Here is a 23,396-nt window from a genome sequence, read left to right as displayed (position 1 = left end):
TGTGATGGTAGGCGGAAACATCTAGAACCTGCAGGACTACGACTCTCGAGGACCAGAATTGGGGAACACTGTTGTCGTCAAAACCACACCAACCGAGACCAAGGCATTATTGAGACTAGAGAGTATCAAGACCGAGACAAGATCAATACTTTTGAAGGTGAAGACCAAGACAAGACCGAGACTTTTGGAGGTCGGATTCGGGACTGAGACAAGACCAAGACTTTTGGAGGTTGAGTCTGAGAAAGACGAAGACTTTTGGAGAGCGAGACAAAACCAAGACTATTGGAAGTCGTGACAGAGAAAAGAACAAGACTTTTGGTGGTCAAGACAAGACTTTTGGAAGTTGAGAGCGAGACAAGACCAAGATTTTGAGGGGTCAAAACGTTCGACCAATTTTTGGAAGCCGAGAGTGATACAAGACTAAGATTTTTAGGGGTCGAGACTGAGCAAAAACAATACTTTTGGAGGTCGAGTCTGAGAAAGACCAAGACTTTTGGAGAGCGAGACAAGACCGAGACTGTTGGAAGTCGAGACAGAGAAAAGCACACTTTTGGCCAAGACCAAGACCTTAGGAGGGAGAGACCAAGACATTTGGAGTTCGAGAGTGAGACAAGACCAAGATTTTTAGGGGTCGAGACTGAGCAAGACCAAGACTTTTGGAGTTTGAGAGCAAGACAAGACCAAGACTTTTGGAGGTGGGGAGTGAGACAAAAACAAGACTTTTGTAGGTCGAGACTGAGGCAAGACCAAGACTTTTGAAGGTCAAAACCGAGACAAGACCAAGACTTTTGGAAGTCGAGACAGAGAAAAGACCAAGACTTTTTTTGGAGGTCATGAGCGAGACAACACCAATACTTTATATATCAGACAAATCATGAAAAAATAAACCTGAACAAAATGAGCAGCTATTTACTTACCAGTCTTTAAAAAAAAAAAAAAAAAATCCAGTCCGCACTGTCTGAGACAAGACAGAGTCAAAATGCTTTTGATTCTGAGACACTTAAAAAGGGTCAATCGCAAATCTTTATGATGTGTGATCAACACTCACTTCGGCTGTGTTATGGCCGAATGGTGTCTTGTAAATATGTTTGACTTTGATTCACACTATGATGATTGCGTGTTCCATTTATCATTTGGAACACTGTGCGGACAACTTTTTTTTAATCAATATGAGTAATTGTATTGTAACTTTTCTTTAGTTCACTTATTACCATTGTTGTTATGCGGATGCTAATCTAAAAGTGTCTGTACTGTAAATTTGCCTGGACACTGCATTATTCAGCTGCATCCCGAGCGGTAATGAGTGTAATTCTTAGCAGCAGGCAGCAGGAAAAGTGAAGCCAATGAAATCTGCGTGAAATCTGTCTCCGCATCTGAGAGTATGTGACAGTGTCTTTAGAAAATGCAAGCATGTTTTACGCAGTATATGTACTTTTTTTTCCATGAAGACATACTGCTGCTGCTGCCTATTCAGGCTGTCTTTTTTTTTTTTTGCTTAACTTTTGTGATTTCATATGGGTGGGACCTTTTTAAGGAAAACAGCTCTTCTCTGAACAAATTATAGACAGGAAAACATCCCTCATAAGTTGTGAGTGGGAGTTAAACTGGGCTGGTGCAAGAATAAGACCACTAGATCAGTCTGTAAATTAAAGTTTTGACACTTTAGCCTCTGTGGTAGACGGACATCGGACAGCAGAAAATAAACCGCTTAAATTAAACACATCACAGTCACAGCGGCCACCACGCCTGTGTTGACTATAACTGTCCTATTGACTCACTTCTTAGTTAATTGAGCTTCAAGGTGCTCTGTTGTGCTTAATGGATGAGGAGCAAAGACAACAACACCGATTTTGGGGGGTGCTCAAGCACCCCTAAAATAAAATGTTTTAAATATTATTACTATTGTTTTTGTATTATTATTGTATGTTCTTTTAAACAAGGTAGAAAAGTATGCAACCATACGGTACTTGGTTGAAATGTAATATTTGAACAACAAAAATACAGCACATCCCCTTGCCTCAAAAATGGTTTGGTCTACCCAGTCCCTCCCACCGCTCATCGACTGGGCTGAGCTCTGACCTCGCTATCTGCAGAGCAATACACTTCCTTCTAGTTATATAGTGTAGCTGTCGTCTACCTGTCTCAAACCGGGATATGGGGATCATTTTCTAACTTCTACCAGCTAATACCAACATATTATCATGTGTCATTATCATCCTATAATGTAATGTATGATATAAATATGTAACTCTATTGTACACTTTGTTGTGTACTGTATTTGTAGATCACTGGTGCCGGGTCGAAACCTCCTATATTACAGTTGGTCAATTTAATATTTTTCACCAATGGTCAGTTCCCCCAATGTGTATGTTAATTTTTTACAAATTATTGACCAATATAAAGTGTTGAAAATGGCTTGCTCCCTTTGACGATGTTTATGACTCAACAAATGACTGAGCTACGCCAGCGATTTTACTCTGCTGGTTGCAGCTAATTTGCATTGCAAATGAATTCTGTTCTCATCTGGATCTTTATTTGGATAAATAATGGTTAAATAAAAAAATAATAATAAAATCCTGCAGTTAACTGTAGCTCATAACATATTGTTACGTAGGAGTTAGTTGACTCTTTTTTTTTTTTTTCCTAGCTAGGAAAATGCCGTGCGCTGTTGAGTGATTAGCATGTTGACTTAGTAGTTAGCATGTTAGCCTCACACTTTTAGCATTTTGGGTTTAAATCTCAACATTGGCTTTCATGTTTGTTTGCATGTTCTTCTCCATGCATGTGTGGATTTTCCCAAATTTACTCCCAGATTTAAAAAACACACATTAGGTTAAGTGAAGACTCTGAATTGACCATAACTGTGTGCTTGCAACAGGTTGGTGATCATTCCAGGTTGTATCCTGCCTCTCTCAAGTTAGTCCTGGTTGGATGGATGTATGGATGGATGTATGGATGGATGTATGTATGTATGTATGGATGGATGGATGGATGGATGGATGGATGGATGGATGGATGGAAAATAGCATGTACTGCACTCCATTTGCTCAGAGTGCAAGTTGCTCGTAATGGCTGCCGCAAGCATTGTTGTGCAGCCCTCTCCATACTGAACAAAAAGAGGAACAATAAGCCTCATATATAATAATCTACTATCCTCTCTGGATACTCTCCCTTGCATAATTCAGTACACCAATGTATATATTTTTTGTAATGCTGGCCATTTGTTATAACCCTATTCAATAATCTAAGAGAACTGTAACACCCCCAGCGCCAGGCAACAGGCTGAGCGCTGAAAAATGCTGTCAAGGAATTTGAGCTGAACTGTGTGCATGATGTGCATTATTTAATTGGCCTGTGGATGAATTGACTTTAACTGGCAACTCCACAATTAATTTCTAACGAGAAAAACACGCAGTGGAGCAGTCATGCTAGAATGGACTTCTAATTTCTTTTTTCTCTCCTTTTTTTTTTTTTTATTTTTTTTTTTTGAGGATATGTCTCAGGTAGAAATTAAGGTTTTCCATTAAATTATAATGGTCAGTCATGTAATGCTGGAATGACCATGACTGCGGTCCGTGGCGTTTTATGGCATCATCAAGGATGCCATTATCTTTATATCTTACATAAATACAACTCTGACTCAGTTACACAGTATCTCAAGTAGTCTTTTTTGAAGTACCGAAAGGTAAAGCAGTATGTGAATAAACGTACAGTACAAGTATCCTAACAGTTAATGCCTCCTTGTAGAATATTACTTCAAGTAATTGAAATTTACTGTACTTACTGTAAATATCAAAATTAAATTTGAAAATTAAATGTTTAAGTAATGAATTTTAAACAACTTCAACTTCCTAAGTCATTTAAATTTCTTATGAGTTTAAAGTAAAGGTAAAAGTTCTGTATGTATAGCAGTGATGTGTCATGGCCCATGCTACATTACGTGATTATGAGATCATCATGTGTGCCATAGGAAATTATCCGATTTCACTACATTGGTCCAAAAATTATTTATTACCAAAAATGATTGTATCTTTGCTCATCTATCCGTGCCAGTGATGTGTCGTGACAGGCAGAGCAATTAAATGCTCACTGTTGCCAGTCATATAACAGAAGTCGTGGCTTCCTGCAAGTGGATTTGCTTTGTGATCAACTCAAAAGGCCCAGATGAAATCACCATTATTGCAATTTATTTTTGTGTCACTTTATTTGGTGGTATTTGGCTCTTTGGTCGTTCAGGAGTCTGTTTTTAAATTATGTATTTTAGTATTCATGACTTTACTCTAGAAACAGCCACAATATTTTTCACCTAAAGCCTACAAGGCTTCAAATATTAATCTGGACTTGTGTATGATATGTGGAACATGCCTTGCTATCCCGCACAGCAATCTCACAAGGATTACATACAGTAAGAATGAAGAATGGCTCTTGATATTACGCACCACCATTCCAAGGCATTTTCAATATTGATTTGATGTTGTTGGAAGAATTGAGGGTTATTGATTTTACTGTCAGTTACTAATCATTTTAGATCATTGTTCACAATATTCAAATACATGGATTTCAAACAAGTTTCATTGTTAGTAAATCATTTATCTCGTTTGTTTCTTATGTCACTATAGAGAATCAGCTCCAACAATGTGTAAACAATGGTTGCATTTTGTAACTCAATTATGTAAGTGTATGTAAAGCTGAACTTATAATGTCCAACAAGATAAAAAAATCAACAAAAGAAGTAATGTGGACAGAGAATTTGAGAAAACGAATAACTGATGACAGGAGAGTAATAAGATGAATTTCAGTCATTTTGAAAAGTGCTACTAAAATTAAGAACACTCTACCAACAGTAAATTTCAATATTTACTTACTTTATATGAAAAAAATGCTTTTGAATTTCTTCGCCCTTATTTCATCACATATGCAATCAAGTAAACATCTGCATACATAGCATTAAATTTACAGTTTTTCACGATTGTCAACACACGTTTCTCAATATAATAACGGATTTCTCAATACTGCACACACAAAATGCTAAACCTGACACTCCCTTTGCAAGAACACTTGCCGTCAAATCTCTACGTTGTGTTCACAAAATGGAACTCATGTTTTCATTTGCTACACACAGTCGTATTTTCCAATGACACATTGCATTCATTAAGCACACATAACTAAGGTTTTGCTGCACACTACCAAGTATTTACAGCACATTGTAGTGCAAAATTGAAAACACTATTGTAAAATGGAACACACCATATGAAAGACAATGATTTTGGAAAATAAGATATTTCTCCATTTGTAAAAATGACTGAGTCTAGCCTACTTTTTTTCATCAAACAAACTTAAAACAGCACACAAATACGCAGCCAAAAATATTTTATACATGACTTTACATGACTAATCATGATCAAGCATTATGATGCCTTCGATTTCTGTCAGGCCAGAGGGCCTCGTCCACCTCGCAGGCGTTCTCCCGATTTAGACATCTCTGGAAGAACCACCTTGAGTGGCGTATGAAACCCTGAATGGACTCGAGGCTGACGTCACCACAGGCTTCTTCCATGGCCTGGACAAGTGGGACCTGAGTCTTGCGGTTTTGCTCATACACCTTCCACCTCCAAGCAGAAAAGAACTCCTCTATGGGGTTGAGGAATGGAGAGTATGCCGGGAGGAATCACACTCTAAAACGTGGGTGGTCCTGCAACCACTGACGTACAAGCAGAGCCCGGTGGAAACTCACATTGTCCCAGATGACAACATAATATCAGTAAATCTTTATGGATCATCAATGTGATCTGGTGGAACAAGTTGTTTGTGGAAGTCATCAAAGAAGGCCAGCAGCAAGACCCTCAAGGCAGCCTCCCTCATGCTCACACCATCGCTCAGCACATGGTCTATCACAGTGGCCTGAATATCATTGGACACAATAGTTCTCCGTCTTCTTATTACTCCTCCTCTCTGTTCTCCTGCTCCTCTCTGTCCTTCTCCTGCTCCCCCTGCTCCTCTGTCATGCTCCTGCAGGAACAGGACAGGAGGAGCAAGAGGAGGACAGAGTCTTCTCTGTTCTCCTCTTGCTCCTCTCACTCTACTTCTCCTTCTCAGGTTGCTCTCTTCAAGGTTCTCCATTCACCAAACACAGAGGAGGAGGCTCAAGACTTATATACTGCAGTCCTGATTGCTAATTGCTCACCAGATCTGAATGTGTTCAGTTTTGAACACTTGTGTGTTGTAGGTTGATACCACTGAGATGTCACATGAGAAGTGCGTGTAACAACAGAACATTGTATGTAGTGTTTTGACCACAAGTTAATGTGCAATTGACTGCAGAGTGTATTGTCGGTTGAAGTGTTGAGCTTTTACGTGAGAGGTGTGTGCAACAACTGAGAATTGTGTGTAGTGTTTAGACAACAAGGTGTTTGCAATTGGCGTCAGAGTCTAAGGGAGTCATAAGGGAGTGTGAAGTAGTGACAATTCGGGTCGAGAGATTGGTACATGAAGTTAAGGTTGTGCAAATTGTGCCAAAGTTTTGATTTCTGTGTGTTAACAATCGTGAAAAACTGTAAAACACTTCAGGGAGTTCTACATTCTCTTGATTCTTTGGTGCGTTTTCTCCCCCGTTCTTGACAGCCTTGTGTGTTAATCAAAAAGCATGGTGCGACTTACAGATGAAACTCTAAAGTGAGCTTTGTTCTTCTGCGCTACTAAAATGTGTGGCGTATTCTTTTCAAGTTACACAAAATGTGTTAAATATGTTGGATATCGTACTCACAATTGAAGATAAACAACATTGTGGTCCTGCCGAGAGGGTCATTTCTTTGAGTGGTATATTTTTATGTAGATAAACACTTGTATATAATGTAAAAGAAAAAATGACTGACCTAAAATGTGAGCCCTGAGGCACACCAACTTAGCGGAAGGGTAAAATGGACATGATGAGTATGTCGTGGGGGTTTCATACCAGCGGAGGGAGCTGTTCCATATTTCTAAGTGAAAAGCTTTGTTTTTACACTCGGATGCAGGCTTGGGACTGACAAGGCCTGTTTTTCCTCATTCTTTCCCCTTGAGCCAAGTCACAAGCAAAGGGTGGTTTCTCTTTGGAATCATAACCTCACTGTCACTTTTATCGTCTTTTTCATTCCCTGCCAAAATACAATACACTCTGCCCCAGGGATCATTTTAAGCAACTTTATCTGAAGCTTAGGGGACTATTTTTACTACTTAAGCCTTCTTCGGATTTCCAGCCACCGAGCGACGTCATCTGTTGAGTCAAGTTACAGATGTTTAAATACGGCCTATATGTAAATAGCTAAGCCATTCCATATTGTAATTACTGTATATGAAAGGAGCTTTTGGTATGTACTGTATATCATAATAAACCTTGTTTAATTAACCCTTACAATGATGAGATGTAAACTAAGCACATGTTTATTGGGGAAATGCATAACTATCATCTGGCAACCAGAATTTGAAATTTTTGCTTTTTTTTTTATTTTATTTTTTGCTTTTTTTTTTAATGAATGAATGTAAGTCTTTAGCTGAATTCTAAACAGGTTTGTCTGATTTTGTAGCAATTTTAAGTTTAAAAAAATGTACAAAAGCACAAAAGTATACATTATAATTAATAATAATGCTACTGTTAAAGGTTACTTTGCACTCGTTAGGTTCATTCTGTAATTTTGTTCCAATTATCTTAATATTACTTCTTATTCGTATCCATAAATCAATTAGGATCAAGCACATCAATTAGGTAATGTGTGTGGCTTCTTCGCAATTAGGAGGATATTTCATTCATTTGCTTAATTAAATCTGGTTTCATAAACAAAAACAAAAATTAAGGTAGTTCACACCTAGAAATTGCATATAAATGCTGAGCTGTTTTAATACGTCTTATAAGAACTGAATAGATCAATAAATCAATAGCCATGTATCTCAACAACAGAGTTGACGGAACCTCTCTGTTTAGATCTTTTTTTTATATTAATCACTAATTAATTAATTAATTGTTCATAATTGTTTTGGATAATTGTTCACAGCAACATCTCTAATAAAGTTAACTGAAAATTTAAATATAGTTCCCAGTAGTTAGCACTGCTTAAAATGATCTCTTGATGGCCGTCAGATTTTTACAAAAGGCTGATGCTGATATTCATCAAAATGTCAAAAAACATCTGCGCCAAATCTCGGCCCGCTCGATAACAGGTCTATCCCAATAGAATATGTTCCTGGTAATTGACTTTACTGTACATTTAATGTACAGGTGTGTCTACAGGTGGATATTGTGATTTTGCCCATCTACATCTAACCTTGGAAGCACTGCACTTGGAATATTTTACATTATTTGATTTGTAGATATTTTTTCATCTGTTAGTCGCTAGAACATTATTTTAAAATGGTATCGTTTTGCTTAATTTTTATTATATACACACTTATTGTGACATTACACCCCAAAATGTTGAATTGTGTTTGTATTGTCGCTGTTAATGTTTTATGTTATGTTTGATTTTTTTGTGACAGCGAAGGCTGTTTGAAAGCACTATATAAATAAAGATGAATTAACTTGCCCAAATACACCGTATTGAAAAAAAAAAAACACCCTAATGCAAACTAAATTAAAACGAAGGATAAAAAAAAATGGTAATCTAATATCTATATTAAAATAAGCAAAACTAACTGAAATTTAAAATTCAATAACGACATGTTAACTAATACAAAAATGTATTTTAACCAAGGTTGCCTGTCCTGACTTGCTTTCCAAAAATGAAATCCTCACCACATTTTAGTGGTTGCCTGAACAAGCCACCAGGATCCAAACTTCAGTGATGCTCCACGCCCCGTTTTCCGGGGAGCCAGAGGAGTTCCAGCCCCCCTCCTCTTTCTCCTCCTCATCTTCCCCCTCCTCCAACACGCTGCTCCCTCACGCTCACGTCCCAACCGTGAGCGAGCGGTGAGCTGGCTACGCTCGAGATTTCTCTTTCTCCCTGGATCTCATTTCCCCCTTGACAAGCTCCTTGTTTGTGCCGACATTTGAGTGGCAAGGCCGGCGTATTGGGTGTCCATCGCCCGCTCTACTCTCCGTTGCGCTGCGTGTCCGTAGTCATGGATTGATGACTGTTTTTTCTTCCGACCTCTGCCTCGACCAAGTTGCGAAAAGAGTGTGCATAACCTGCGGCGCTCTCTTTCCCAGCTCCATGTTTTACCCGGACGCTTTTCTAAGTACCTGGCTCCACATGCATCTTCGCGGTTTGCCGCTTTGAACTTTTTTTTTATTGGCACATTTTCCGGATTTTTTTTTTTTGGGGGGGGAGAAAGGATTTCGTTCAAAAGCCGGGATTCCTGAAGCCTGCCAAGATTTATTTGTGAAAAGTGATGGCCGAGCGGGGAGCTCTGTTGCTCCTCTCTCTCCTCTCCTGTCTCACCTTTCTGTGCACGGAGAGCACGGCGGCCAAGCATGTCGACAAAGGTACACGTCTCGCTCGTTTTTCTTTCTCGAAGTGTGGAAACTTTAATCATAACACGCCGTGGGGTGGACGGACAACTCTCAAATCGTCTAGCCGATATGGCATTGGAAGCCAAGTTTAAAAGTAGACTTGTTTGACCCGTCACCATTCCACATTTGGATGCGATGTCTCCACCAAAATTGATTTGATGTTTTGAATGTGGAATGCGAACCAAACACGTGATTTGTGCTCATGAATGTGTTGGCCTCTATGCAAATAGTCACTATATCGAGAGGGAAGCGGCACCATCAGTCCAGTAGACATCTCATTACCTGGGTGTCAATACACGTTTAGCTGATGGATAAACAACATTCGCAATTCATTAGCTTTTCACCATCAGTCCAACTGGTGGTGTTCTGTTGTGGGAAATGTCACTGCCATCCCCCCGTTCATTGTTAGACATCAGAGCGCTATTGATTGCAGCCTGAGCCCAAGTCACTGTTGGCAATCTGTTGCCATTTTAAGTATAATGATAGAAAATGCCTGTTTGGATTTATCACATACCACATCTTGACTGTGTTGCCGCAGCCTTCTAAAGCATGTGTTTGGAAAAGACTAAAGGGCTTGGCCAAGGTTATGTGTGAGAAAAGGCTTTTCATGTGTTGGGAAAGGCTTGGTAAAGAAGAAAAGCCTGGGACTGACGGGTCTCTGCTTGCGTATGAAGCCTGATGAAAGACCCTCTCCTCCATGAGGAGCTCTGCAGTGGTGGAAAGGGAGGCAGAAGAGAGAGAGAGGGTGTGTGTGGAAAAAAAAGCCCCTCCTTGGTTTAGTAGGAGAACCCATACAAAAGAGGGAGATGGGGGTAGGGTGAAACAGGCTGACTGTCTGGAAAGTAATAAAACCAGGAGATTAGGGGGACCAGGGAGTTCCTTTAGGTGGTTTGATTGATTCCAGAGAATTGGACGGGGACCCACACGTAGTGGATGAGTCTCAAATTACTAATTATGGGGTACCAGCCTCTACCCCCATCAAAATATCAGTTTATTCACAACACGTTGACTTGAAGTTCTTAACATAGTCATCCCAAGTTGGCAGAGTTGTAGACAAGTTTGTCCCCTCGGGCAACAGATTGCCTTGTTTTTAATTAAAGTTCTGCCTAATCTGTTGAAATCTGGCTGCTTTTCTTTCAACTCCTCCCTTTGCAGTTCCCTGCAAGTTGTTGTAACATTCCACAAAAAGTTTGGCTTTTGTAAACAAGTTGCTGTTGGCAGTGTAAAATCCACTTAGGCCCTATCTTATCTCTGTAATCCTGCTGGGACTGACTTGTGTGCTGATCGTCTCCCAGCGGACAATGCAAATAACTTGCTTAAATGTGTAAACATTTGGCCACCCTCTCTGCTTTTACACAGCACTATGCGCAAGGTTTTATTAAGACAGACCAGACCACCTTAGAGATGTAACATGGCCCGCAGACTTTTCAAACAACTGTTGTTTTCATTGGCACACTGATGTTCTTCTCCAGCCTTTCCAAAACGTCGCTTTGAAGATAGTTGTGCGATTTTTGTGAGATTGTGTCTATAGACTGTAAAGGAAAAATGTATAGTAATAAATTCATGTCTGTTGTGTTCTTTAAAATAACATATCTATCAGTGTTATGGTTTTAAGTAGGGGTGTTAAAAAAAATCGATTCGGCGATATATCGCGATACTACATCGCGCGATTCTCGAATCGATTCAATAATCGGCAGAATCGATTTTTTTTTTTTTTTTTTATTTTTTTTTATTTTTTTTTTTTAGGATTCACACCTTGAGCATGGAAGAATGTTATATGAACGGAACATTAAGCCTTAATATTTTATTTTAATGCTGTTCAAACATGAAACAGATTACAACCTCTATAAGACTGAAATTTCAGATAAATAAATAATACATTTTCATATAAATCTTACACTCTACAAGCTTACTGATTAGTATTTTCTAAATTTGAATGAAAAAAATCTCAACAATCGACTTATAAATTCGTATCGGGATTAATCGGTATCGAATCGAATCGTGACCTGTGAATCGTGATACGAATCGAATCGTCAGGTACTAGGCAATTCACACCCCTAGTTTTAAGTGATGCATTTTAGTAAGTCTTATAGTACAGAGTGAAATGGTCAGGTGCTAAAAAAACAAAACAAACTGCATGTTACTTGGTTTTTGTGCAGTATTTCTACTAATTTCCCTACCCTACCCATTTCCTTTCCCGACCTAACCTAAATGGGTAGTTAGTTGCAAGGAACAACAAAAGGATCGTTGAAAAAAAACAAAACAAAAACAAACGTAACACGGTCAAGTTCCTCTACAAATTAACCAGATTCACAATATACATGCATTAGAAAGTAAGTGCCTCAATATTAAGTGTTATTAATAATTGGATGTACATTGAAGTTAACTATTTTAACTACATGTCATGCGTAAATATGATCTCAGGGAATTAGCGTTTTATTGACGAGACATTTACATACAATTGGTCATATGTATTTGTATTTGTATTTTTTATTATTATTATTTTTAAATACAGCACACCCACACAAGCATATTGAACAGTCCAAAGAGAAAACCTGGTCAGATTATTGCTCACATGGACAAAGTACGTTCTAACCGGACATACTGTGGTGCTTATCACTCCTATAAATCAGTCATATGCCAGCAGATATTTTTCAATATCTCCCCACAATATGGTGATATTTATCGCGAGGTTCGTGCTAATCGTGATAATTATCGTATCGTGATGTTTGGATATTATTAGATTCCTACTCATTGGTCATTAGTCTGTAAAACTTCTTAAATTAGCCACACCAACATGCAAGCTTCGAAGCATGTGGAAAAACGTAGTCCTGAAAATATTTAGTTTAGTACTCTATTTTAAAGCATGGTGCGTGTATGTGTGTGTGTACGGTACATTGTTACAACTTGGCGCTAAGCTAGACGTCACATCGTACCCGGAAGCTGAATTTTCTTTGTGAACATTTGTGTGCATTATGGTGACAGAGACGATTCTGTATTTAATTGGTACGGCACAGCAGGCTGATACTTTATGGGTATAAAAGTATGTTTTGGCTTTGAAAGCTCACATGATATGACATTGTGTTTTTGATTGGCCATGACGTGCACCAGCACGAATCCCAGTAAAACTAGTGACTAAAACGAGTGGTTGAAACCAGCCCAATGTGCAACATTGCTTGGTCTGCGGCGGCTCTGATTATCATGCAGCAAAGACAGTTACGAGCATGGACATGTTTACTAAAGTGGTTATAAATACTGTTTGCGGATTTTGACACAATATTTGACAAATATTATTGCAGGGTGTAGTAATATAGACTTGCTGATTATACTTCAATCCATTGGGTAAAATACATGTAACATGTCCAAGCAAAGCATCAGTGGCACTTGCTGTCTACCATATTGAGTATACAGTTCAGTGATTATTTATTTATGGTCTTAGAGTGTGCATAAAGTCCTAATGATTTCTATCCAGAGATTTGGATAACTGTGCACTTTGCCAAGTGTTTGATTCATCTGCTCAACTAATGAATCCCCCTCCTCACATTGGACATTTTTTTGGGTCTGCCATAGTAGAGTGAACACTCAGTGTGATGCTGCTCAGTGCTTTTGATGCAAGAGGTGGAGTAATGATGTTCTCACTATCATAGTGAAAACAAGATCATACTGCCGCTACTGTAGCTACAAAGTCTGTGCTTGGAGGGCATTGTGGGGTGGTCAAAGTGACAGCAATTATTGAAATCATTTGCACTGACTGTCACAGTTTATGGCGTGTAATTGTTAGGGGAGAGACAGATCAATATCTCCTGAATACTTTGTGTCACATCTGCTGGTGCTTCTGTTGGGGGTTAGATGGGGCCGCTGTGGTATTACCCAAATTAAACTTTCAGTTGCCTATTGTGGCATAGTTAAAAAAAAAAAAAAAAAAAAAAAAAAAAAAAAAAAAAACATTGGCTTTTAGTTCATCCAACAATGCACTTCTGTTGCCACATTTGCTCGTAAATGAATCTTGTTAAAAACGTTGCACTGCAGGGTTTACTTTGTACATGCTGTTCAACTTTTGCAAAGGCCTCAGTTATTTGCAAAGTGGACTTCTCACAATTTCACATGTTCCCATGTTTCTGAATATTAGAATTAATGTGCATCAGCTGTTTGAAGGTTTTCAATGCTTGCACATTCATTTGACATACATGCACAAAGCGATTATGGATTATGGAAAAACTAATAATTGTTTTGATTGAGATTGAAATCACTGAATAACATGATCACAGTATTGACAGATTTAAAATGTAATATTTATACAAGTACAAAACTCAACTGTGAATCTAAGTAAAAAAATCCAACAAGAGAAGCAACAAGAACAATCAGAAAATAAGAAAATACATTTGTAACGAGTACAGGGTTTCCCCCAGTGCTTTAGGCCTGGCGGGCAGCCTTCTATGGTTCTGCTGCTTTTCCTGATCAGTTTTGGTTTCTGCCATGATTTGATTTGATTCAGCATAGGTACCAAGGACAGCTACTTTATACAGGTGCAGTATCAAAGTTATAATTTTGGTTTTGGGACCACATTAATTTGAGTACCTTAACATTTTCACTCATTTATTTATTGCTTATCAGCATAATGTTTAAAATAACCCCTCTAACCGCCACTGTAGTTAATATGTAAACTAATTTGTGAACACAGAGATGGCCAATGCTGAATTCTCTGCGATTTATGCTGCCCTCCAATTATGTGAAGTGGTCTTTCTGAGAGCAGTTGTTCATATTGTTATGCAGTGAAACTTGTGTAGTCCTCGCATGTCCTATCGTAGTCATCATGTACTTGTAATCCACTGTTTTGAAATATAGTAGTTCTATTTACCTTCTTAATTTAGGGGGATTGTGGTATGGTATGGGAATGACGTGTAATTTTATTAGCTAATGGAGGAATGCACCTACAAGATCAAGTAGTTCATGTAGTCGAAATTTGATGACATAAAATGCAGCCAGAAAAAAAAAAAACACCACAGTACAGACATCACCAATAGGTGGTTAAACTTTTACTGAAATTTTACTCCAGATTTGAGTTGAGTTTAAATACATTTTACCATACAAGAAATATTATTCAAGTCTCTCAGAATCAGAAGCTGTTACGCAGCTGGACAGATTTCACGTTAAAACGAGCCTTTTTACAGCCGTCCTTGGCCTACCAGTTCCATTGAAATAATAAAAGTAGAGAAATCTGAAGGGACATTTGTACACATGGAACACAGTGCGACACAAGACGTTATTTTCCTGTAGCTTCCAGGGCTCCAGACTCACTTTTTATTACTCGCAGCATAGTGGCCCCAAACCTCAAATTTTAGGGGCACGCATGAATCATAAATCAACTGCCAAAGTCAGTTTCAGTCATTCTCACTATATTGCTGATAAATGGACAGACGTGTGGAGCAGAAGTTTGTCAATAACAAAACAAAAAAGATCAGACAGAAGATTAAAACTTAATGTATTATTATACATGAATAGTCCATATTTTACTAATTTGCTTTCACTATTGTTTAAGCCTATATGGAAATACTAATTCTGTGTTGGATGTAACCTGGCTGTGATTTGGCAGCAGCAGTGAAAACTACAATCTAAATAATTTTGATGCTACCACAAGCTACATAGTTAACCAAAGTATCCTAATAAATCACCAACCTGAAAATCGATATAAAGATGTTCGCAAAAGCTACAATTCAAACTGCAACTCGCTAAGGAGGCGTGTACGAGACTGAGCTAGTGGGTGGCGGAGCCAATAAGTTGGCCTCACGTAAGTGAGGTGGGTAGTACGTGCTCATCCAAAGTAAAGAAAATCAACCAATTTGTGTTTATCCCAGTACTTAACCTGAAGATGGCGCCACACAGATGTTTTTAGCCACAAATTCCAACTTTTTTAAATTTTTAATTATTTATTTATTTATTTATTTTTTAACAAACCTACACTAAAACGTCACCATAATATAGGACATGTAGACAGCATTAGTAGACACCTGTTTATTCAGTTTATCATAAAAAATAAGTTGATTTGGTTTTGAGTTGCTGTTTAACCTGACGCGTCAAAAAATGTGTGCAGCTCAGTAAAAAAACTCTCAACTGTCGACAGCTGTGGTGAGCTGCTATTGGTTATTGCTTCTTTGTGTCTGTTGGCTCTTTTGAGTCCAGACAAGCATAACAAAGGGAGTGAGCTTTGAACTTGAAAAACGTTGAGCACAACAAGCTATAGAGCTGTTGGAGGTTCCCAGTGTGACAACTTCTTCCAGGCTTCATTTTAACCCGAGGAATGCTACATTTTTGTCATTGTTGAACATGTCATTTGGAAATCTTGTGCTTACCAGGCTTTCTTGTTCTGCTGTGATTGAGTAATGGTGAAGCTTAATGACGTCTGGGAAAGAAGAGGCTTCCTTGGAGCTGACACGTGTGGCAGCAGGAAAAGCAAAGCATACACAAAGAGGAGTTTGAAATCAGGCCCTTGTTTTTGCGATCTTTTTTTGCTGCGTAGGTCAGCTTCTGTGGTGCTCTAATAAACACCACATGTCATGCTTTTGTCCTGAAGCCTCACTGTATGTTAGTATCCACTCAAGTGGGCTGCTCACATTGGAAAAGAATTGGTTTTATTTTGACATTCCTATGTTACTGTTGAGATATGCTGAACAATTTCTTTACATGGTGTATGTATATATTTGATTCTCCAATATTGGCAGTCGGGAAGTGGCCGGGCATTGGTTATGTGGCGTCTGATTGATGAATAAATCACCATTGTAAAGTCGTTGTCTGGCGGTGTTTTCGGTGGATTCAACATGTTGAATTGGTGTCAGACTGTCTTGACATTTGCATACTCTGATTGGCTGTTAGCTAGCGAATCAGCGCATGGGGCAAGAATAGGAAGTGACAAATGTGGATAACAGTAACTAGTGATGGAAAACCTTTTAAAATTTCGCTCATTTCGCACATTATCATCCTTGGCATTTGGACGTATAATCTCTGTCCAGACAGAAGATCGAGAAGATGAATTCATCACTATGGTTCAAGAGAGACTGACATTGGTATTAATTACCGTCAAGGGGTATCTCCAAGTGATGATAGCTAAACTATGGGCAAGACATGGAAACGCAACTGGATAGAACAGGTAGGATTTATTCTTAGATTATTTCGCATGGGAGTACAACATGAATGAAAATTGAAAAAGATAGCGGTATGCATTGTTTACATTTGTTATATCCCACTCCCATGAAGAGCTTTCCGAGTGTCATTTTCTAACAATAAGGAAAAGTAAATCCCGACTCCGATGGGGGGGGGGGGTTTATTACGCCCAATTCGTGTAATTTCTCCAGCTTCATGAAAATCAGCATGCAGCGTCTGGGAAAAAAATATAACGCTTGCGGAAACCTCCCGCATTGTCGCATCCGTTCCACACCGCAGACGCACCCGCACGTAGACACATAGACTTGAATGCCTTCTATCCTTGCGGCGCCCGTACGGCCGCCATGCGGCGTCCGTTCTGCAGCCAGTGTGAATTGGGCGTTACTTCTCACGCATGCACAGAAGGTACTTTATAGTTGGCGTCTTCAGGCTGTTTGAAAGCGCTATATAAATAAACTTGAGTTGAGTTGAGTTGAATTGATGTCTGTCTGTTCTGTGGCTCGGGTTATTGCCATTATTTTTCCGGCATGATGTGCAGACGTTCAGGCCAACGCCACAGGGACTAAGTGTCGGTCACGTTGGCTGAGGTCGGATTGGTTGTATAGAGGCCTTTATATCAGGTTGCGTGGAGTTGATTAATTGTGTCCTTAAGAAATTGAGGCAAAATAGTACAGCTTGTTCCCAGTGAGCAGTGACATTAACAGTTAAGTCTCAAATAGATCACATGCATATCGCAAACATTCATGTCTCAGTAGTTTGGCAACACTTGAACTGATCATCATGTGCGATGTGTGAGAGCTAAAAACACAATTAAGGTCATTTATAGTTAATGTAATAGCGAGTTGGTGAGTATTCATCTTGGCAGCCGTTGAGGTCACAAATTATGGCAGATTAACTGATTAATAACCTTGATTTGATTGCGCCATACCTGCTGGAGTGCCAGCATCCTGCAGCTCTCAGACATGAATTTATTCTCTGCTGTCTATTTGGAGGACTTCCAGGATGTGATGAATTCACCTGAAGGTCTTCTCAATGGTGCAGTTTTGTGATGTAGTGCAGCTGTTAATTAGCTTGCGTTCTACTAAGCTCAATGCAAGAATCAAGAATCAAACATCAATTCCAACTAATTGATCCCCTACCCATCAAAAGCTCAACATAGATTTTCAGTTATTTGTCAGCTCATCTGCACTGTGGTTGAGTCACTGTGTTTATATGGGAGAGACTGGATTCATGCTCTTTGAGTACAGTATCAACTCTGTTACACAGAGAACTTCTCAGGCTTCAGTCGGTCAAAGGAGCCCTTCATGTGCTGGTAGGGTGTGGAGGCTCGCAGTCACAGAGAGTCGATTGTGGGCACTGCTTAATCTAGCCGGCTGCCATCGTCTTGTGCCCGGCCTGTGGCTCTTGGCAACTTTAGACACGGATGGCTGTTTTGTGACTTTTTATACAAACTGATGTTCCACATCTGAGCTTGAACAGCTGTTCTCTCAATAAGGCTGTGAGCTTTCCTGATTTAAACACAAACAAAAGCTTTTGCTTCATCATGAAAAAAAAAACCCAAAACATTCTGCAGTATCTGTTATAATGTTGCACTAGTGAGGTTTACGTTCAAACGTTTTTGTGTTGATTTTGTATGGAAAAAAATGGGTGTTGAACCTTGATGTACAAACATGTAATTGAAATTGATTGTAAATGCCTTTATTTAGAATGAGACCAAATTACAGATTAGGAAACGAGAGGAATTTGTTGGTCATGCAGTTTGGGGTTGGTTTGTTCAGAATTTTGGTTTGTAGAACGGAGCGGAAAATTCACATAACTTACAGCTCAGTGTTTCTCCTTCCTAAATATTGCCTAATATACCGTAGCATATTTTCTACATTGTGATTAAGATTTTAAAGCCTTTAAACATACAAGTTCCCCTTTTTATTCCAAGTTTGCTCAATCTAATTAAGATTCCTAACAAAGCTATTTATTTTACTTGTTGCATTATGAGGTTGTGTTTTTCCTCTTACACAATCTCAGTTTTACTAGAAATTGGGTATGGACGAGTACCAATTCCAGACATGGGCCAGGTACCCGGCCTTATCCTCACGGCGGCAGCTCTATTGTGGCCGTTTTACAGTCAGGAAGTAGAAATTAAAATTGTAAATTGCTAGTAAATGTCATGCAATTTTAAGGAAAAATGCTATATTGAGATATATTGGTCTTTCTTTAAAACCAGCTGTTATTTTCGGGGGGGCAGAGGGAATTTTACGTATCAAAAGTGACTACTCCTCCAGAAATGTGTACCGGCAATTGTGCTGGTATCAGTCTGGAAAAAAAGTGCTAGCCGACATCCTTACTAGAATTTGTGTTTTTCTTTTAACATATCATAAATCAATAGAAATCACTTAACACTTTGGTTGTGTATGCTATAATATTTAGAGGCATCAGCAAGAATTATTATTTTTTTTTTCCTGATGCGGTACTTTTCCATTGCACTGATTCAGCATGCAAAGAGCAGCAGCATTTCAGATAGTTGAACCTTAGCTACAAACATCAACATTTTGGTTTGTTACTAATTACTACAAGACAAATAGTAGTTCTGAACTGCTGATTTGTACATCATTCCAAGATTCCCTGTGTTCATTTATTCTTCCCCTGCTGTTGTAGTAGTATTAACCCTTGTTTTTGCAGCCAGATTGGAGCTGAAACGACCCTTTGAGCAGTGCAGTGTTATATAGAGGCTTCTTTGTGCTTGTTGGGAGCACCCCTTTGGCTCTGGCTCCACTGACTGCACTGGGCTAGTCTCATTCTCAACTCTGAGCTCATCTAAAGCTGACAGAGGTCGACAGCCAGTTCAAAATATGAAATTAGCGTTCTACGTCTTTTCTTACACTGCCACAGTGTCATGAAATTAGGCCTCGCTTTTGATTCTGCTTTTGTGGCTTTCTTTCCAGTTGAACAAATGAGTCCCCCAGCAGTATCGTGAAACACGATGGCATTTCTTTTGTGCTCAAATGCTAATGTGGAGTAAAACTTGAGACAGGCCAGAAAATTATAATTGCCCCTTGAAATTTGATATACAGTACAACCTTTGAGTACTTTTTACTTGTAAGAAAATATCAGGCCTTGAGGGACATATGTGGGCTTCTATATGGATTACAGAAATAGAAAAGAGCAGCTTGTGGATTTATTTTGCTTCTGCTTTATATAACCAAACGTAACTGTTTTTGTTTTGTTTACTTCCAAGATGCTGATAATGGTCATATAACATTACACCCCTTTCCACACATAAGGGGTCATTTCCTAATATGGATTAGAAACATTGACCTTTGAGGAAGAGCATCTCTCTGACAGTTCTTTCAACAAGTTTTTACAGTGCTATTGAAAATATTAGATTTAGAAACGAATTGGACTTTTGGACAGGGTGGGGCATTCCATCAGTACTTATGGACTGTCCATCACCGACAGATTTCCGTTTTTCTGACAAATGAACAATGACGAGAAACTTGAAAAAGACAGGCCTAAGAACTAACAGAAGTGGGTTTTTGACCATCAGTGTGTTCGTCACTAACTGGGTCATGTGCCAACGGACCTGTTGATGAATGACGGACTGAGAGACAGTCCCTCAGTACTGGTGGAATGTCCACCTTTTTCGGTCGGTCTTAAAGTGGTGATGAAGTGATGATGGAAGCGTGGAAGCGTGGAAGCGTGGTTAATGACAGGCTGATTATTGCAATTCCGTTCAGCTTGAAAAAATGATGATGGAAGGTAGGACTGGGTATCGATTCTAATTTCCTCAATCGATTCGATTTGTATTCACTAGAGTTCAGTTTGATTTGATTTCGATTTTTTTTTTAATTAGATTCGATTCACTTCACTTCAATCCGATATTGATTAATTATGCAACCTCAAGTCTTCTTAAATATCAAGGACATGACAGAAGAAGTACACAAACATTAAATTCCTAATTACATCTTGCGGGAGAAATAACTGGCTAAATGATTTAGTGTTATTACTTAAGTGTTACACAATCAATTGGCTTCTATTTTAATAATTGTAAATATAAATTAAAAAGATTCTGAATTATCTCAAAGTACAAGTCATGTCTTTCATAAATGTAAGAAAATACTTTTATATTCACAAGAATGCACTGTGTCCGCTAATAGCGCAAAATATTGCTCCACAACTGCACCCGCAGTCTGTGCCCAGTTACCATCCTATTCACTAAGGATATTGCTCTAATCATATACCTGTGTAAACACGCCCACAAAACTGACAGCTTGGAGCAAATTTGCACCTGATTTACCACACATGGCAATGGATTTGCACCAGGGACATGCTTGTTATAGTAACAGTTGCGAGAAAGATGACATTATCAGAAAGCGAGGTTGGACCGAGAGTAAGCGTTTATGGCGCCATTAAGATGTACAGAGCAGTGAGGACGACAACAACGTCATTCATTCATAAAGTACAAATTATTGGTCTGGTCGTTTAAAAAAAATATATTTTCAGAAGTTGGCGTGGGCGTAAAGTATGCATCTGGCACGTAAAAATGATCGTAAAATGCCTCCCCGCCATTGCCGATCAGCCCGGGTTACGTTATGTGTCCTAAACCAACATAAGAAAAATCTCTCTCTCTCTCTCTCGCTCACGCGCACACTCACACTCACACTCACACTCACACTCACTCACTGTGTGTATGTGTCGGTCTCGGTCTCTCTGCCGTGCATGTTGTGCCGCAAGTGGCATACACTGCTATCAGCATTCCGGGATCGAGGTTGCGGTAGGTTTATACATGCTTTCCATAAACGTTATTTGTGTCACGCAAATGCCATGTGGCGTTAATGCGCTGGCGTTAGTGAATTAGTCGCTGTATATCAATGAGTCTACTTTGCATTGGGGTGGGCATCTTTTGGTCAAATGTATGCAAGTTACCTAATTTACATACGCGCAAATAACACCGGCGCACCGGGGCGCAATCTGGTTGGCAGAGCACTTAGTGAAGGATTTCCCCATCTGCATGTGTTTAGTGAATTAGACGCTCCCGGATAGCTCCATTTTTAATGGTTAGTGCCGTGCAAAGGCGACGCAAACCTTTAGGCCCCTCTGTCTTTAAAATTTTATTTCCTTATAAATTTATGGGAAAAAGAGATATTATAATAATCGATTCATGGTTTTATGAATTGATATCGGGCTCGAAAAGGAAAATCGAATCGCTATTGATTGGGTATGGCGAGTACCAATACCCGACATTGGTATGGGCCAGGTACACGGCCTTATCCTCACGTTGGCGGCCCTACTGTGGCCGTGTTACAATCAGGAAGGCTATTTATTTATTCATTCATTCATTCATTCATTCGTCTGTTTGTTTGTTTGTTTGTTTGTTTGTTTGTAAGCCCAGCCCTAATGGAAAGGTACAACATTTTGTAAATTCCCCACCTCTGCTTTTTGGACATTGCTTAACCTCATGACACATAGACAATGTTGGATACTGTGCATGTTCTGAGGACATTTGTAGGTATTTTTAAAAGAGTTCAAATGGATCAGTGCTTGCATGCACATTTCTTTGGTCCAATGGCTTCAGCTTGGCTTCAGTCTTTGTTAAACAGAGCTTTTGAGATGAAACAGTCACTTGAGCCGTCTAAATGCAGACATGACCTTCCTGTGACTGATATGGAGGAGGAAGAGCAGGACGAGCTTGGTGAAATGGATAAGCAGGTGGAGGCAGACTGAGTTAGAAGCTGCTGGAGGTGAGGATTTTCACCTGGCGTGATGTGTGTGATAGGCAGTGATGGAAATCAGCTGCCCTGGTTCCCTCCCATTCCTCTACCACTGGCACTCAAGGCTTGATTGCGCCTGCCTTTGTCGCCCTTGCTTGCTCCCAGCCTGCGACAGGTCACTCATGAACAGCACCAGCATGGTTGCAAATGGATGGCAGCCAACAGGGAGCACCTGCGGAGAAATAGCAGGCGAGCAGCATTCCATCACAGGACCCCGAGACACAGATGTCATATGAGACTCCAGGGAGGTGTTTGGAATGGGGGATGGGGCAGAGGGGCCAATAGCAGAGGTTTTGGCGTGGTGGGCCAGTAATGGAGTGGGATTGAGCCACCTGCTACCAACTGATATTTAATGGAGTGCCCCATCAAGAACACAGGGAGATGAACATTGATGACAGCAGTTTAACTTGTCACTTCATTTATTTACCCTCTCTTAGTTAGCCAAAGGAGGGTTGGCTCTCCATCACTGGAGGTAAATGGAACTACTGTACTACCACCATAACTCGTATTCATTAAAGATAGATGTATTTTTCCCCAGAGTTGATCTGGGTACCTTCTATTTAATTTACTTGCATTTACACAATATTTTTTTTCTTTGTGGAATTCAAGGATTACAACAAATTAAAGGAGATATGATATTCATGCCTTCTTTCATTGTTAGGAACGGGACCATATGGTGCAGTGCACAATTGAATATGTATGCATAATTATCATAATCAGATTGTCATGGGTGCTGATTTGTTGAGTCATTGACCTCTTTGAACAAATACTTAGATTAGCTCGATACAGATCAAGTTAGATTCAAGTGAAAGCACATAACTAGATACCTAAATAAACCACACAAATTAACTTGTAACTGGGTTGGAGGTCAACAATTTATATGTAGTTCATTTTTGCTCACACTGATGCAGTGTTAAACAGCATTTATATTTTAAAAATCACAATCACATTCAAGTTGATTGTGCTGAGCTATAATTGGGGGGGGGGCGAAC

General features: G+C 39.3%; 1 protein-coding gene across 10 annotated transcripts in view; it reads left to right on the top strand.

The window, feature by feature from the left end:
- The first annotated feature begins 8,892 nt into the window (after positions 1-8,892).
- The window catches only part of neo1a (neogenin 1a), a 181,244-nt gene continuing 166,740 nt past the window's right edge, over positions 8,893-23,396 (top strand). For 5 of the 10 annotated variants that reach the window (XM_077518927.1, XM_077518926.1, XM_077518933.1 and 2 more), the window contains exon 1: positions 8,893-9,454. In XM_077518927.1, coding sequence (XP_077375053.1) covers positions 9,361-9,454 — 94 coding nt within the window. In that variant the 5' untranslated portion in view covers positions 8,893-9,360. The remainder of the gene's footprint in view (positions 9,455-23,396) is intronic. The other 5 variants (XM_077518935.1, XM_077518931.1, XM_077518934.1 and 2 more) reach the window with 1 other exon arrangement.

Source organism: Festucalex cinctus, chromosome 4 (genome assembly GCF_051991245.1).
Source record: "Festucalex cinctus isolate MCC-2025b chromosome 4, RoL_Fcin_1.0, whole genome shotgun sequence".
Taxonomy (NCBI): Eukaryota; Metazoa; Chordata; class Actinopteri; order Syngnathiformes; family Syngnathidae; genus Festucalex; species Festucalex cinctus.
This window is presented reverse-complemented; position numbering and strand designations above follow the sequence as displayed.